Genomic DNA, 19,181 nt, shown 5'->3' on the forward strand with positions numbered 1-19,181 from the left:
TGAATGCAGATAAAAGGGAATGAAATACAGTATGTGTTCATGTTTCACATAAGGATTGTGATTGATGGGCAAACATTCCAAAATAAGTGCAGTTCCCCTTTAAGGGAGTCTGGAGATAATACAGAAAGAATGGGAAGGAATAAGGAATGGACGTCTCACTTGGATTTTAAATGATATTCTCCCACTTGATTTGCTAGTTCCGTGGGGAGCAACCTCTATTCAGGATGAAATTAGAGAGACAATATTAATGAGTAGAAAAATAATACGTTTTAAGCATTATTTTTGCTGATAATGTAACACATCGCAGCCATGCTATAGATTGACTCTTTAGTGAACGTTGCCTTGAACACACTAAACAGGGGCACCACCACAGACAGTTGTTTCCACGCTCCTGTCATCTGTAGTGAACTGGTCTTCGGGAGAAGACTCAGCTTTTTCTGTAGCCCACAACAACCTACCTTATTTCACTCTTGCTTTGCCATCATTCTTGTACACTATTCTGATTCATCATTTTCTATCTCTGTTTCCCAAGTGTCATTATGAATATACAGTACAGGTACAGTAATATATAGTGATATTAACAGAGGCATGGAAATAGGAGCCCCAAAAGCACTGATGCTATTTCCTATGGTTATATATGGAGCCCACAGGGAATGTATAGTACAATCATAACATCAGTGCAAAACTACACAATGTAAATCAATGTTAGTTCACAGTGTGTGTATTCATGTGCACAAATCTGTATCTGTACAAATTCATTATTGCTTTTTTGTCAGTGTGCATATACTTTCAAAGGGAAACTACATAAGTAATTGAATTCGTATGTGATATACACACTGTTGAAATTTTGACAGTTTGTATTTTGTTCCAATACTAGGAGAAATATTCCATTGGAAAAAAAAACACTGCATCTAATTGTAGGTTGCAAAATGCATAATTGTGTTTTTGTCTGCTTGGGTGTGCAAGAAGACATGACTTGCCACTTGGCATGTGGATATGGGCAGTGTCTGGTTGCCTGTTGCTGCTGAGTCATGTGATGGTAAATCAGACACAAGGGGGGGGGGGGGGGGGTGAGCTTTCCCTGCACTGTGACAGACAACAGAGATCTGTCAATCTGTCCACCACTAGTTACTAGTTGCTTTCTCTAAAAAATAAGTTAATTAGTAAAGGCTAGTACTCCTTCATAAATGTAATTAGTCACCAAGGAAAGTAATTCAAAAAACATTCAAATGTGGACTAGATTTATAAAATTAGGGCAGAGGTCTGAGTAATATGCAATTCTGTATGAAAATGCTGGGGGGCGATGTTTTCCTAAAAGTGACCAACTCCAGCTCTCGTTGGCTAGCTGTTTAGCTTCCTCAAAGTTTAGGACACAGGATGTTAGGACATACTTGTTTTACTGAAATGTAAATATGTAAAATACAAAGCAAATATTATACAAAATACAAAGATTTAGAAAACAGAATCTCACATTTACACAAAAAAAATCAGTGATGAGTTACGGCTATGTGGATGAGTGGACAAGCCTAGCTACAGCATCAAGGAAGCCCTTCTCTCAGAGAAGGATGAGCTCATGGGGGCCAGATGACAATAGTTATAGCAAGTAATCAACCAAATAGTCTAGCCTTCCTATTTCTACATTAGGTACACAACCTCATTGTTCTCATGCTCAGTGCAGGATCAATAAGCAGATGGATTGAGTAAGGACAGATAGCTTGGCAGCAAGCAGGATATGGCTGTCGTCCTGTGTATGGAATTGAAGACATCGGTCTTCAAGGAAGAGATTGATTGGTTTCTGTGACTTTCTCTCTTGGCACAGATATACAAAGTTCTTTAGTACTTGTTCAGTACACCATAATGAATCTAAGTGTGCTGTAATAACTGGAAATTAAGGTCATTTATGAAACCTAATGTATTTACTGTGGCATTGTCATGAATTTTGCAATGGCTTTGTTGGATATTTCAAGATGTCAGATTCATTCATTTTCTACTGCTTATCCTCACAAGAGTAGCGGGGGTGCTGGAGCTTATCCCAGCTGTCTTTGGGCGAAAGGCGGGGTACACCCTGGACTGGTCACCAGCCAATCACAGGGCACATATAGACAAACAACCATTCACACTCACATTCATACCTATGGACAATTTGGAGTTTTTTTGGAGAATTTTGGATACAGATACAGAGAGTGGTGTACTCGCTTAACTCTCTTATTCACATATGTATCAAAAAAAAATTGGAACCACATTGTTACACCACATTGCTAAATTGATAAAATATATGGCAATGCGAACATAAAAATAATGTGTTTGTCAAGACCATAAAAATAATGTGTTTGTCAAGACCATTCAATTGCATGAATCTACACATGTGCTTTACATTGTGTTAGTAATGTAGGAAAGTCCAGATGAATACAGTAAATAAGTAAAACATAATTGTAAAATCTTGAATATGCCTTGTGGACCTTGACAGCTAATGCCACATTTGACCTCAAACACGGAGAGAAGAATTACAAGTTTGTACATTAGAAATTGGTCTTACGCCACTCTTGTTTCGCCATGATGCAGTAACCTCTTGGATCAGAGGAGTTCTCAAGGTTTAATCATTGATGAAAAGAGAAAAGCAACCTTGGCTAATCCATAGCGGATCATTACCAGTGACTTATCAGGTTGGACAAGGGAGTCTGAGAAATGAAGGGTGAAGGAAAAAGCTCTTGGGGTGGGTAACTTTAGCCTTTCCACCAAGACGTCTCAAGACTGAGCTGATGAATCACTGCAAAAAACCAGCAGTTACAAAAGAGTAATTGTTGATAAAGGTAAAAATGAAGGGGCTCACCATGGATTAACATGGCTAAGTATAAAGACTGAATACCGTATATCCAGATGATGATAACAATAGTGATAATGATAATATACAAGAAATTCAGAAGACACATTCAAATACACTGTGGATGGTCCGTAGTCTTCTAAACTGGTCAATAGTAATGTTTGGTGAGACACACAAACAGCAAACTCGATCACCAGAACAATAGGCTTTTATTGTGGGTTTGAATGATCTCACACACAATAATAAATATCCAACATTAAATTTGTTAATATAAATCCCTGCATAAAAACACAGGTTACTGTTGCTGCAGTAAGCCACAATATTCTAAAACGGAACGCTGAACCCCACAACGTCAGTTCTTAACCGCCGACCATGTAGTACATACACATAGTATGTAAGTATGTGTACACTTTTTACACATGCAGTAGTTGTTGGTGGCCAGTGTACTGTACGCACGATCACCTTTTATGACGGTCCCTGGGTATCGACTCAAGCTGGCACTCTCCTTTGCTGAAGCCCTTGCTCTTCTGCCACCATGGTGGATGTAGGAGACAGCTGTGTGGGTCTTGGCAAAGCCAAACATGAGGGACTGATTGGATCTTTGCCTGGTTGAATTTGAGCAGCATCGGGGGAAGCACTGGGTTGTTGCATTTCATTGTCCCAACCAGGTCCATCTTGTCAGCAGCAATATCCATCCATCCATTTTCTATGCCGTTTATCCTCACTAGGGTCGCAGGGTTATGCTGGAGCCTATGCCAGCTGACTTCGGGTGAGAGGCGGGGTACACCCTGGGACTGGTCGCTCAGCTCCTTGACTACTCTCTTCCCATGCTGGACCTGTACAAAACTGCCCTCTTGCTTCCAGACGCACGTTTACTTATGGTGCAGATGCCATAGGCCACTCACACTAATTTGATTGGTTTGCTGAGAATGTAAAAAAAGCAAGCATCTGCTTATCTGTGCAGATGTCTCCAGCAGGATTGAAGTGAAGAAATAGCTGGTGTTCCTGTTTCTGTTTCAGTGCCACAATAGCACTGTGAGCTTGTTGCCAGATGTGGGATGATCATCGAACCGCAGTCAACTGCCAACTGCAAACATTGGCATCTCAAATTTTGTGAGAAGATGGTACACTTTGACTGGTCACTCCACAGGCTGCTGGTGCTCTCATCCCATGAGCGGTAAACCTTGGCCAAAATTGGCAGGCATAGTTGTCTCCAAAATAGAGCTGGATTATATCATCGGTGATGAACAGATCAAAGCATGATCTCACTTCATCTGTAATGTGAGCAACGGGCATGCCCTGTCTGTCCACGCAGGTACAAAAAAAGTAAGCATTTCTAAATGAGAGGGTAACCAGGAGACCTGTCCAGTTTTCAATATGTTTTCACAAGCTTCTACCTGTCCACCATTTTTGTTTACTTCTGAACTATTATCTCTCTGCATTATAGGGTCAACAGAATTGTAGAGTGATCTCCCGTTCAGTCTCAAAGGGCTTCCAGTACAATGTGCACCATGAAGGATCTAGCCCATGGATACTACGGTATGGTAACAGTAGGACTGAGGACCAAACCAGCACCTTTCATATTGGGGATGACCATCTGAGCCAGACTGCTCCAATGGTAACATTGTAATTATTTTAAAGCATGTTATGCTGATTAAAGTCAACAAAAAGTAAACATTTAAATAAATATAATTTAACTTTCCTCTAATGGGAACCAAAAACCCTTTTGTATATTTTATGTATATATTTGACACTGATCAAATCAAAGTTTATTTGTATAGCACCTCACAGCATGCCAATGCTTCACAAGAAAACAGGTTCCACCAAATAAGAACAGGCTAAAATTGCATAAAATACAATGAGAAAGAATACAACAGATACAGATGCATATGTATAGAACCATATATCTAAAACACCTACGGTGATCACGTGCCAAATGCAAGTCTGAATAAATGTTTTTTTTTAAGTTAGATTTAAAAATGGTAAGCTCCATGATACAAGAACAGAGTTCCAAAGCTTAGGAGGAAAGGCAACAAAGACCCATCCCTTCATATTTCTATCTTGTCAATGAACGATTTAACAATGTGCTAAGTACACCGAGGCAAAACCATTAACGACCTTGAACACAAACAGCAGGACTTTAAAATGTATTCTAAAATGTACAGGATGCCAATTGAATTAAAAGAGAACCAGGGTGATATGAGCAAGTTTTGAGAAGGTAAGCAACTGCAATTTGTACCAACTGAAGCGTACAGAGGAGAGACTGATTTATTCAAGTATAGAGGGCATTAGAGTAATCAAGCCTCAAGCAAATGAACACATGAATGGCTTTTTCAACATTCATTCGTGATTTTTTAAAAAAAGGTCTTCCCCTGAGCCTGAGGTGGAGGAATTCTGCTCCAACTAAAGAACTCACTTGCTTATCAAACTGAAGATTGCTGTCCAGTATCACATCAAGGTCACAGCGGGAGTGAAAAGAGGATTGAGTGTGCAAAAAACTGTGTTTCATTCATTTAAATGAAGGCAGTTCTGCAACAGCCATTGTTTGATGTCATGCAGACAGTTATGGAGAAGATTTAGTGGATTCTTGTCACTAAACATTAATGCACATCATCAGCATAGAAGTGAGACGTGAGAGAAAATAGGATAGGCCCAAGGATTGAACCCTGGAGCATACCAGAAGAAAGGACAGTGACTGTAGGGGTCAAATCATTCATCATTACTGAAAATGTCCTGTTGGTGAGAATGAGGTGAATCATTTAAGCACAGAGTCCCGTGGGCCGACACAATGCTACAGGCGGAAGATGACCGCATGATCCACAGTATCAAAAGCGTCTGTAAATTTGAAGAGCACTTTTTAAGAGGGTGATTATGCACTTTCAGTAGTGTAGATTTTGCGCTGTAGCAAGTCCTGAAGCCTGACTGAAACTTGGCAGTGATATCATGGTTGGACAGATATGGCTAAAGTTGTGAGAAAACAGGTTTGTCCATTTCTCTCGATGTGAAATTAGACGGAAGTTGGACAGAAGTGATGAGTCATGGTTAGGCTTAGAGTTGATACTAGCAGATAGTAACAGCTGTAAAAGAACAAGACTGAGACCGATGGTGTCCATAACCTCCTTCATGATACTTGCAGGGACAATATCTAGAGGGAATTTGGTGGGGTTTAGCTGCTGGACTGATCTTTAAAGATGAGCAAAGAAGTGCTCAAAGTTCTCATAAGTGTGTTTCCAAAAGGTGATCCAGGTAGACCAGCAGCTGACACCTTTGGGGCAGATTACCAGTTGAGCACTATAAAAAAAAATAAAACACTCTGGGGCGATGGCTATTGCTAGAGATGATGATCGATAAATATTTAGTATTTGCTTCCCTCATGGTTTTGTGGTAGGTGGCAGGACTGTCCCTTAAGATGCTCAGTGACACGTGAAGTCCATCCTTTTTCCATTTGCGCTCAGCTTGCTTAAACTGATGTCTCAGAGTGATTTAATTCAGCCATGATTCAGGTGTGAATTTGGTGACTATGTCCTTGAACAGTGCAACAGAGTTCAAGATCTGGGAACACGTGTAGTGGAAGGAAAAGAACAAGGCGTCTGAACACATTATAGGTCCTAGGTCAATGCCTGTGAAGGCAGCAGCAAAAACATTGGCTGTTGAGGAGGCAATAACCCAACGGCATTAAGAGGCAACAGGCTGGTGTTACATACTTAAATGCAATATAACTGGACAGAATTATATTCATTTTCAATCAAACCTAAGATTTCCTTACCAATTCACAGTAGTGTGTACACCGAATTGGAGAGGAAAAAGTCCAATTCGGGTAATGATAAACCCTCTGAAACATACAGTATTTTTAGTATGATAATTTCTGTTGCTGAGAAAACAGAATTATTCTAGCTTTAATTAAGGCAAAATTCCTTGAAAAAGAAAACAAAAATATTTCAAATGATTGGACTTCTGGACTTGATACCTTAGTGTGTTTCTTAATTCCTAGGATGTATGATGTGCGTTATTTACAAAACGGATGTTGCTATAAACATGGGATCATACCAATGAACTAAACTGGACAGTTGATATATTTGAGAGATTGGAGAGAGGAGGCTGTATGATCATTTCAATATAATCCTACTGTAACAGACACTACAGTATTTCTCACCTTCTCTATGACACTTATGGCGCTTGCAAAGTTTTTTTGTAGCTGTCCTAATTAAAAAAAAAATCACAGATTTCTCTCACACTCACAAATACTCAGTGGGCTTGAAAGCCTTGTCAGCGTGCTTAAAAGGAGGAAGGAAGGAGGATACAGACTTGTTCATCATTATGTATACGCTATATGAACAAATAAACTATGAACACACATAATAAAGACTATGAAAGAATTTCCTGCATGGTCAAAATGTGTCCGTTTTTCACAAAGACTGACTCACCAATGCGTGGATGCTTTGTTTGTTATCATAACCGAGACAGTGTACAAAAATTGAAAAATATTTGTGGCAATAATTTCCATGAAAAACCGAGGTCATACAAAAAGGTTTTGCTTGTATTTACTTTGGCTGATATTGCTTGTCCGTGATGGTGTGTTGTTGCTTTGACACAACTTCCTTATTAAAATGTTTCACTCTTTACTGCTCAGTAGTGATGTGCGATACAATTGATTTCATTTACGATCTGATACTGAGAGAAATTTAGGCTGGTATCCTATAACAATACTTTGTGCAAATTCACCTAATGTGTCTGATGATTTCTTAAAATATTTAGCATATATCTAATATATAACAACAGAAAAAACACATAGGACAAAATCATATACAATATGTGAAAATGGTAAAATTTAAATGAGTGTAATAATAACATAATTAAAATCAATGATGAATCATTAAGACCTACTGCAAGAATGAAAACATTATTCTCTCAACTCACATGACTCTGTTTATGATCGCTCATCATTTCAACAAACAAGCGTTTTAGACAAACATTACCTCAGACTGAAGTATAAAAAGTGTCAATATTTTTATTTGATTATCGATTTGAGAGCATGAAGTGCTGGTATTGGAAGTATCAATATGTCAGTATTGATCCGACATTACTGCTGTTTAGTAGTTATTGTCCACTTAGTTTCTAGCTTCAACAGTGAAGATAGTTGGCTGCAAATATTGTTAAAGTTCATTGCATTAATATGGAAAAGTGAACATGTTGGAATAAATAATAATAATAATAATAATAATAATAATAATAATAATAATAATAATAATAATAATAATAATAATAATAATAATAATAATAATAATAATAATAATAATAATAATAGTAGTATTATTATATATCATTATTTATTATTAAATTATTAATATAATGATTAGATCAATTTATTATTATTATTTTTTTTTTATTATAATGATTCTTATTTACTGTCTTTGTTTGAGAGTGAGATATGGTCGTTGATTTTTCATACCATATTCTACTCCTCCTATATCTCATGCCAGGTTGGTACTGTAAAAAAAATAAAAAATTAAACATGATAACCATGAATGTCCAAGCAATCTATGATCACTGCTTTGATTATCTCAATGTTAAACATTGTCCTGAGTGTCATTTGCCAGACCAGTGGTTGCATTGCCTCTTGCTGTTCTCATTACTTATCTTACACAGAGCAATGAGATAGCAAACCACCTCCTCACATTAGCCATTGGAAAGAGTGTAATGTGTTTTGAGTGTGTGTGTGTGTGTGTGTGTGCGTGTGTGTGCGAGCACTCTGCAGTCACATTGCAATGACGCCAGAGAAAATCACGATAACGGCTAATAATGTTTGCAATAAAGCCATTTAACATTTCATTTCACACATGTGTCAAACTGAAAAATAGGTCACTTAATCAAAGTCGAAGCCTCCTAGAATTTAAAGGAGAAAGTGAAACTCAATACTGCTGACAGCCACAATATTGGTGTAACCTCAATCCTCGGTTTATTCTTTACACAAGATTACATTCATTTTTTTGGCATGACAAAATATTTAACAATACAGGGGTTACTAAACTCATCTTGAATACTTGATTATCGAAAAACCTTAGCGGTGTCAGTTTCAGTTTTAGCTGAACTAAAACACTCCTGATCAAAATCTTATGACCAGTTAAAAAATTGCAAGAATTTACATTTTGCACTGTTGGACCTTTGTTTCTTCCTACTACATTTGGACATGTGGAACTGTGATTTGACTTATGAGATGTTTTCACTGGACTTTGTAAACATGTTCAAATAAAATCAAACCATTACCATTACCATAAGAAAGCTTCAAAAGGTAAAAAAGAAGAAATGGGAGTGAGACAATGATGGCAAAGGCAAAAAAACTTTCTCTCTTTTTTCTTTATCCCTTTTCTTGTTTTTGCACTTTGTAGCTCAACTTAGAACCTCCTTAAGATGTTTCAATATTTCACCTGGTCTTACAATTTTGATCAGAATTAGAATCTAGTAGTTACGGAAACACCACTTGCCATCCTACATATAACAACCATGAAGTATCCATCCCTCATTCCCTAGCTAGTACCAGTGAAAATGTGTGGAGACAGCAGCTTGCCGAGCTCAATTATTCAAAATGCCCCAACTGTACCGTGGTTAACGGAGGGCTTGAACATGATTATGCAAATATTCCTTCTCTGAACTCTTTGGTGCCTGGCCTCCAATCAGGATCAGCTTTGGTTGTTTATTGGAATACATATACGTTACATACAGTACATGCGTGGCTACAACATCAAATGTCATGAGGTCATGGAGTAAGGCCTGATGATTCTTCCAGTTGCATTTATTCCAAGAATATGACTCTTAGATGTATATTTTATGAATAGTGGATTACGACTGAACAATTAATTGCATTTCAAGTGATATTAGTTCATACTGTAGTGTCCCGATTGAGGCGCTGACTGTTGTTGCTTTTTAGAAGGGTTATTGATAAAACATAAGGCTGCCATCTGTCTTGACCAAGGCGAACAAAAGCACGCATCATATGAGAAAAAATGGCAATATTGAGGCGTAAAATTTTATTTTATTTTTTTCCCAATCATTCATTACTGGTAACCATGTACGTCCATTTTAGGTAGGTGGATAAAGGAATTGCCGCAGGGTGCTCGAGTGGTTAGCTTGTTGGTCATACAGTTTGTCACACAGGGTTCGAATCTAAGCTTGGGCATCTCTGTGTGGAGTTGGCATGTTCTACCGGCGTTTTTCCATAGGTATGAATGTGAGTTTGAATGGTTGTTTGTCTATATGTGCCCTATGATTGGCTGCTGACCAGTCCAGGGTGTATCCTTCCTCTCATCCAAAGTCAGCTGGGATAGGCTCCAGCATAACCCCACAACTCTAATGGTAAGCGGTATAGAAAATTCATGCATACGTGAGTTTAGACCAGGGGTGGGAAAACTACGGCCCGGGGGCCACATCCGGCCCGCCAAGTGTTTGAATACGGCCCGCCCAATCTTTCCAAAGTATTTCATTTAAACTCAACATACAACCTGGCATCATGGCCTGAGCCAACCTTTTGATGGTTTTATCAATTTCGTTTTTTGACATGGTCTGTTGTTTACAAAGTGCTCCTGAAAAAAGGGACACAAGCACATAATAATAATAATAATTATTATTATTATTAGATTATTATAATTATTATTAGAACTATTATGATTATTATAATTATTATATTAATGCTAATTATTATATTAATTATATATAATATTATTGTTATATTTGCATATTTTATATAATAATATAATAATTATTATTTTAATTTTATTGTAATCATTATAATATTTTATTATTTTTAAAATATTTAAATATAAATATAAAATAATAAATAATAATAGCAGATTGCATGACAATTTTACAGATACAATAATACCAGGTGGACTGTTACTGTTAAAATATATAGTCCCCCCCTCCCCCGTAATTTTGTCATATCAATGCGGCCCGCGAGTCAAAAAGTTTGCCCACCCCTGGTTTAGACTGTATACAGATTTTAATATCAATGTAATCCTGGTTGTTTTGATATTAAACAGTTTTAAATGATTAAATTGATGATTAAGTTTTGATTGATTATATTCGGTACAGTTCAAACTATACGTATTTATTGCATAAGCTTTTTAATAGAGTGTAACCTCTAGACAATGAAGCCAGAGTTTTTGAACCCCACTTGTTCCAAAAGTTCATTTTTTAATCCTTTTGTTTGTGTGTGGGTGAGAGGCCATAACGCATACAAAAGTACCGTATGTATTATTAATTTTAGTCACAGTGCTTGCTATTTGCATGTGTTGCATGTGTTTTATTATTTTTATTTATATATTAGCTTTATTTTCCAGTGTTCTTCAGAGGAAGTCCTCTGCATTGTGGTTATGTCGGTCATGGCTGCAGGGGGTACCCTGGTCCTGGTGGCAGTGGCCTGGTGGTTTCTGATGCAGATTGCTCCCTTGATAGCATTTCCTCACCTGGCTCCTCTGTGCTCAGTTATATTTTAATTATGTGGGCAAGTGAGTCGGTGTGTGTGGTTGGGGCTTTGCAGAGGGAGTTGTCGGGGTCATTGTTTTTAATGCTGTAAGGCTGCATTTAACATGCAGGAAAAGCACTTTATAAATAAAGTTTGATTTGATATGAAATTATATGTCCCTTGCAAATACAACATACACAAAACTGATACTCAGTGCATTCAAAACATATCGATTATTTGAAGAGGCCATACTAATTAATAGTCAATTGTTAATTATTCTCTATATTCACCCATCTACTCTCAGACCTGTTGCTCATCACACACAAAAATAATGAAATAGACATCTTCCCCAATTTCACCATTACCTCAGGAGATGAAATGGCAGAAACAGTTTTTTTTTCATCTTCCAAGGTATGATAATAGTTGCTTGAGAAAGTCAAAAGTGCAAAGGGTGTTTTTCAGACTACTGACTCAGTAAACTATGTTCAGATCTTCAGCAGGGAACATTACATGAAAAGATATTATCTAAATAGCTTTCAGCAAACATTATCCTGCTTTTAGAGTAAGCGTTAGAGTGAGATACTTCAAAAGTGTTCAGGTGCTGAAAGTTATGAATCGTCGCTTCTTCATACTAAGTGAAAATAATGGATCAAATAATGAAAGATGAAACTCCCCTATAATGGAGGAATGTGATACCTTCACTCTTACCTTCCTCCAATCCTTGGGGACTTCCTGCTCTCTTTTCAGGCTTTCTTTTGCGTTCCTCCCGTGTGTCCCCTGTGGCCACGATGCTCCATGTAAACTCTGGGACGTGATCATGGTTCTGGTCACATGTTCTGCTACTGCCACATGGTGGATCTAGTGAAGAGACACAAAATAACCCTGAGTCAGCACCACATTTCAAACTACATTACAAACCAATTGGATCTAAACCCAAAACTATGTATCAAAAAATTAATTTCAACATGACCATTATCCATTAATTGCACACATCAAGGGGCAAACACCATCCAGATAATAAACTAACATTAGCTAGGCAAGTAAGCACTAATGCAGCTTGTCCCCTGGACAAAAATTGTATGATGTATTATCAGAATGTTGCCACATTTCTTTCACTCATTACAATTCTATAATTTTCAATGTATTTAAGCTAACAGATGTGACCGTCCAGCCATTGTATCTGCACAATGTGCAAAGTTGCTGATCACACTAATGAGTGTGTCATCATAAGCACATGGCTAGAGGGAGAAAGTTAATTTAACAGTTGGGTAACCAAATGTTAAACAAACACATGAATGATGTTCAAATAGAGTGCAGTGCACATTACACATGGAGCTTTTTCTTGCTTTCTTTTCGACCCAATTGGAAACCCGTAGTTGTGAGTATGGAGGTCATTTTCTGACATTTTTTTTCTAGTGGAAAGAGAGAAACATCAGTGCTTATATCATTCAAGTCCTTTGTGTGGGTGTCTTGCTAATCTGGCTTACTCTGTGGGTCTTATGTTGACATTAATATTTCATTAATTAATTAACTGATTGATTAATACAGCTGGAATAGGTGTAGATGCTGCAAAATCTAAAAATGTTTCTGTGCAGGTTATTGTGTGTGGCTGCTCTAAAGGAGTCCACAACTCATTACAGAGGGTCGAAAATGAGTATAATAGGTCCGCTTTATGTGAATAGTTATGGTTTTCATCATACTAAATTTGTAAAAGAGACACTTAAAGGAAAACTGTATTTTTTATTTAATTTTGCCCATCATCCACAATCCTTATCTAAGACATGAACACATCTCTTTCTCTTTTCTGTGCATTGTAAAGATATAAAAACAGATAAAAACATATAGCTCAGTACTACATGTAATGGGATCCAACTATTCCGTATACTTACAGTATTTTTCCACAGTGGTGTCAGCCTAAATATGTAGCCTTACTATTATTATTTTTTTTTTGGAAAGTCAGTTAGTAGATGGCGAGTAGGTAGCCTAGTGTCAATTCATCAGTGACATAGGGGCATAACAATATTAGTAATAATGATAACAACGTTGCTGCAGCTTGGTTAATATGCACGCCACATTATAGGTAAATGGAGCATTTAGCCACTTTTTGGAGTATTTTTCAGAAGGCTTAACACACTAATAAGTGGTTCCCGTATGTGCCATACTGAGCTTTCTGTTTGTTTCTGTTTAGAACGCACAGAAAAGAGAAAGACATCTGTGTTCATGTCTGACATAACAATTGTGGATGATGAGCAAATTTAAAAAAAAAGTGCAGTTTTCTTTTAAAGCTACCATTTTCTATTGCTTATCCAGGTCAGGCCACAGGTGAGCAGGAGACTAGAATGATCGCCAGACAATTACAGAGCGCAACGATTCACACTTATATTCACATCGATGGACAATTTAGAGTATCCAATTAACGTTTGGACTCTGGGAGGAAAGGACTCTGAAAAATCCCATGTGAGCACAAAGAGGTCTGAGCCAAGATTCAAACCCAGATAGTCTGGGCTGTGAAGCTGATGTGCTAATTACACTTCAACTGTACTGCCGCTCTTGGAATATATGAGTTGAAGCAAACCCACGCTGGCTGCACATACTAAAGAATGAATTATGATATGGCAAAGGCACCGTGTCGTGCCTACTGTATTTATAGCTCTACTAGCGGGAGCAAGCACGTGCAATTCTCCACATAAATGCTAGGGGCAGTGTTTGCATGAGCATGAGCACTCTCTTTTCTCTTTGACTAGCGTCCGGTGTAGCAGTAAACAATTGCTCACATAAAATGAATGTAGTGTAATGACCTGTTGGTGCTGAATTCTGCTGTTCTTGAATGCACCTCGCTGTGAATGTTGTTGGTGTGTTGTTGTAAATGTGGAGAGGAAGAGACGTGTGTGAGCTGAGCTTCATATTGTGTAGGAACTACACCCCATGTTGGCGTTGAAGTTGGCAATAACACGCAAAAAGCAACAGTATTACCCCCTGAAAATGATCAGGGGTGCCCAAACATTTTCATATTTGCAAACTTTTTTGATCAGATGCCCTTCAACTTGCTCTAATTGTTTTGTTATGGCGGAAAAAAAACGGTACTAAGAAAATTCAACCAATCAAAGCTTTGCGGTTGATGAGTGTACAGAACACACCCCTCAAGGGGGATTTCAAGGGGCCAGACAATTTGTGTACCTATTTAAGGTGTTATTTTGTACATTTCTAGTCATGTCCAGTTAAATTACTTTAACTTATTATGAATAATATTTTTCCCACTTTTAAAATGCCAGAGGAGTAGTTCATAACGAAGGAGTTGCTTCATTACACAGAACGATATAAGCACTTGGTTTGATAAGGTCCGTAAGGCGGGCCAACTCAATATTTATTTTGGAAATGGTTCTGCAGGCCGGATGAGAGTGCAGCATGGGCCGAATTTGGCCCCCGGGCCTGAGTTTGACACATATGATGTCGACACATGGTCTCTGCATGTAAACTCGAACATGTGAACTCCATGGCAGATTTTACTGTATGTGCTATAAAATAGAATGAGTAAACGGAAAATAATTGAGAGCCATTGGATTAGGCTAACCAAACCTGGTTACTATGATGGCAAAAGATGAGTGCACTTTCATGAGATGATTACTAGAAACACAATTCAGTTGTATGAGCGATGGTGTTATATGTTGACATACTGTAGTAATGACTGCATGCCTTTGAGATACATTTATTTTTGTCTTATTATCTGTAAGTCGGTATGACATTGTGCTGCAGCCAGTCACTCAGCCAACACTAATAAAGTATGAGGATTTTTGCTGAGATACCAAACGGCTCTCTAAACTGCTTTATAAGGTGGATTGTTTAATCCATAGCTCAAACTGATTCCACTTGTTATGTCCAACAATAAATTAGTTCCATACGCTGAATTTGCTCACATTCATTTTAATGCATAGGTGAAACCATTCAGTAACATGCTGGGTTTATTAACAAGGCTGCTTGATTTGTTAATGAGCCTTCCATGACACCGACCTTGCACTCATTCATCAAATGTAGGAGAAACTGATCAATGTGTCTTGTTACGGAGCCCAAGCTGATCGACTGGCCTTTTAATTTTGGAGAAAATCTATGTGTCAATTCCAAAGAAACCTGAGCTACTATATGTGATTACAAAATAACGGAAAATTGATACTCCACAAATATACAGTATGTCCCTGATTGGGTGCACAAGTTTGAATTTATTCTGGACTTCTTCATTGCACCAGTATCAATAGCAGCAAAACAAAATGAATGAAATTAATAAGGGGGACAAATTCCAGATTCTTCAAATTCAACTCAAATAAAAAAGCAGATGTCTGAAATTTGGACATTTGTTCACTAAGCTTAAAGGGGACCTATTATACTTACTCCACTTTCCTGACTTATAAATGTACTTAGAATGCTGTATGCTCGTGTTAAACGATGCCAAGGTTTCAAATAATGAGGCTTGCACATTTCGAAGTGAGCCCTGACGTTTGGGATGGATCACAATGCTTGGTTTCAGAGGCAGTTGCTTATTTGCTGTCCCTTTGTGATGTCACAGAGGAGCAGGCTTCCTTACGGGCATGGCTGTAGGCTAGATTTACTCTTTGCCTTCCCACAAGCTCTGCTTCAGTCTTTACGTTGCGAGCAATGACTAGTAAAAAGAGTTTATTTGGATGTGAGGGAAAGCCACATTTGTTTACAATTCCTACAATTCCACAGAGAGACAGTTGATTCAATTCCTGATTTGAGCTCAAACTACCAAACTACTCTTACTTTCATTGTACATTTTAGCGCATTTCCACAGCATTTCAGTCCAGCTTCAGCTTCCGAATGGCTGTTTATTCTAAATTTAGATTTTCACTCCTTTTCTAAGAGTTTAAGTTTCACTTCAGCTTTTCAGAATTCGCAAGCAATGTCTACTGACATTGAATCATCGAGTTATTATGAATTATCTCACTCAACTTTTGAGTATGCAACATTTGCACTTGAAAAATAATTGAAGCCAAGAAGCGAGTTATGTTGTTGTCCACAGCCTACAGCCCACAGTATGACTCTTGGTAAACGATAATGGCATGATTCTTGATGCACAGTCTCTTTATACTGTATCTACTACTTCATATATTTACTGAACGTACATATGTAGGTGTATTTCACTTATTTGCACCATTAAACTAGGCTTGACTGTCTCTTGCAATCTGGTGAACAATGCAAAGGTAGACGGCAGGCAAGACAGAGATGTTTATTTGTTCTGATTGAGTCCTGATGTGAGGTGTCATGGCCAATTGGGTGCAGAGAATCTTTGGGGGACAGAGACGGCTGGTCCTGTCCATCGTGCTGAACAGGGCTAACAAACCAACTTACCTGACATAGGCATCAAGTTGTTGGGAAAGCTCAGGTCATCCTCAGCGACCCAGGAAAAGCTCCAGAACCCCTGAGGAATGCCAGTCTTACTAGTCAATGACTCACCTGCAAGGAAAAGAAAATAAGCATCCAACCGTGAGTGCAAATGTCGTAAAATGCCTCTTTACATATAACCTATAGTTGCGTAGGAAGTACCGTATCTCAATTTAAAATGTCATTATTTTAAAAGTGCATAGACATAAAGCAGTTTCAGTTTCAACCTCCAGCTCCAAAACTTGGATGTTAGGTTATGTCAGTTTGAGACTCTGACTTGTGTATACTGTAGGTGTGAAAGGTTGTTTGTGTGGTTACTGTAGGTTTCACTAAAGCCATTATTGTAAAGTTTTTTTTTTTATACATCCTCTGCCTAAAGGTCAATATATCCAAAGTTATAACTGTCATTGTTCAGACCCCTTCCTGCCAAGTCAGTAGTACAGAGTCACAGTCCAATAAACCAAAGCCCAAAAATGCAACTTCGGCATAAATCAATCTGTGGTGTGTGTACCACTGTGGAAGCCTGTTTTCAGCCTTTAGTAATGGCGGTGGTCATTTAGTGATAGTGCTATGAAAACACAGCACGGACACACTCATTTGTAACCCTAAATCCCCCCTCCCCCGTGAAATATGTAAACCAGGGATGTCCAAAGTGTGGCCCGCAGGTCATTTGTGGACCATATGTTCATGGTCCTGTGAACGGCATATTGTAACTAAATATAAAACAAACCAGGGCTCAAACCAAAAATCCCTATGCGGATCAAAAAGATCCACTGTGGACAAAGCCGAAATAAACAAGATATTATTTGCGTTAAAGTAATACAATATTTTTTGTTGTGGTAGCATTTTTTTCAGGTATTGAAAATATTTCGGATCAATGTGATTGTGATCAGTGCGACTTCCAATCTCACTCTCATTTTGTGCCTCAACATTGCATCACTTTCCTTCCAGTCAATGCTCCAGAAACGAATGTCAATCATGTTTCATCTTTTGAAATCCCATCTAGTCATTAGCAGTAGCCTGTAAAGCCATCATATGACCATGTGTTTGAAACCACAAACTGAGAACACCAGCACAGATATGAGAGCCAGCAAATCAGAGCCCAAACATTATATACACTCCTTTGTGTACTGTTGGTATGCCATTAAGTTCCCCTAACAGGCGCGGTTAACTGAGCCTGTGAAAATAATCTATTTCCGCAGAGCAACTCCACAGCATTCAAATCTTTAGTAGATTAATCAATAAGGCTTCAGTCAACCTCTTATGATGGGCATAAACTGTGTCAATTAACCAACCCTGATTCCAAGTCAGCCGACCCACTGTTGAAATGGGACTGATTTCAAGCCAGGGTGAGCATCACCAATTGTCAAATGTACAAGGGGAAGTGAGGAATGATTGTCAGCTCACAACAAAAATGTAGTCAGGTCTGGCAGCGATCTGGCAATGTTCAAGCAGAGTTACTGCACCTGCACAAAGTGGATGGACAGCCCACTAATCTCATGTTGCAGAGTGTGTTGTTGCATGTGTACATGTGCCTGTTTGTCTTTCTGTTAGGGTTTAGATGAGATTAGGGTGCAGATAAGAGAAGCACATTGCTTTGTTGTTTGTGTTGTTTTAGAAGCGCCTTGACAGTTTGAAGTGGAATGTCAACGACTCAAGTAAGTGAGTAGACAAGTCATCCGTATTGTATGAGCACTTGCAAATGTTAAGGCTCTGTCGCATAATGCCACTTAACAATTCCGTACACCTCCGTTTAAATATTTACAGCAGAATTTTTGGAACTGGATGTCAGATAGAACAGCATGAGTAATGTAAATATGTCTGAGAAAGTTTAAGCTTAAGCTCTGGTTAAGTATGAATAACATCTTCGTTGAGCCCAGCTTACAGAACATTGCATGTCTGAGTAACGTCTTTTTAAGCATGAGTAATGAATGAAAAATGTCTGAAGAAACTCTATCAATATCCAGTTTGCATCTTATAAAAGATCAAGCAACGGCAATCGCATTATCACAACATTCGTAGCTCCTAGACCAGGGGTGGGCAAATATTTTGACTGGTGGGCCCCATTGCGTTAACAAAATTGCCCGGGGGGGCCATAACATATATTTAACATACACACTATTTTATACTTATAATTTTTCTAGATTTTTTTGGTCTAATTTTATCTGTAAAACTTTTTCAGGAGCACTTTAAACATCAGTCATTTAATATATCATACATTTATTTATATATATATATTGTTAATATATATATTTTTTCTTGTTATTTATTTTCATTTAATTTGTAATTTTTTTTTTTTTTTTTTACTAAATAAGACGTCCGACTTGCAAGTTATGTTGCCAGATTGTATGTTAAAATTTGAAATACTTAAAAAGCAACAGGCGGGCCGGATTCAATCGCTTAGTGGGCCGCATGTGGCCCCCGGGCTGTAGTTTGCCCACCCCTGTCCTAGACGGTCAGGATAAACACAGTGAGGCTTCGGTTTCATGGTGACAAAATTTGGAACAG

At 38.0% G+C, this 19,181-nt stretch overlaps 1 protein-coding gene across 2 annotated transcripts in view; it reads right to left on the minus strand.

The window, feature by feature from the left end:
* The window catches only part of alk (ALK receptor tyrosine kinase), a 266,664-nt gene that overhangs the window by 147,161 nt on the left and 100,322 nt on the right, over positions 1–19,181 (minus strand). The window contains exons 2-3 of one of the 2 annotated variants that reach the window (XM_058091041.2): positions 16,641–16,745; positions 11,988–12,137 (exon numbers count right to left, since the gene is read on the minus strand). In XM_058091041.2, coding sequence (XP_057947024.2) covers positions 11,988–12,137; positions 16,641–16,745 — 255 coding nt within the window. Of the gene's footprint in view, positions 1–11,975; positions 12,138–16,640; positions 16,746–19,181 lie in introns of both variants that reach the window. The other variant, XM_058091039.2, reaches the window with a different exon arrangement.

Source organism: Doryrhamphus excisus, linkage group LG14 (genome assembly GCF_037039965.1).
Source record: "Doryrhamphus excisus strain RoL-2023G ecotype Guam linkage group LG14, RoL_Dexc_Guam_v1.1, whole genome shotgun sequence".
Taxonomy (NCBI): domain Eukaryota; kingdom Metazoa; phylum Chordata; class Actinopteri; order Syngnathiformes; family Syngnathidae; genus Doryrhamphus; species Doryrhamphus excisus.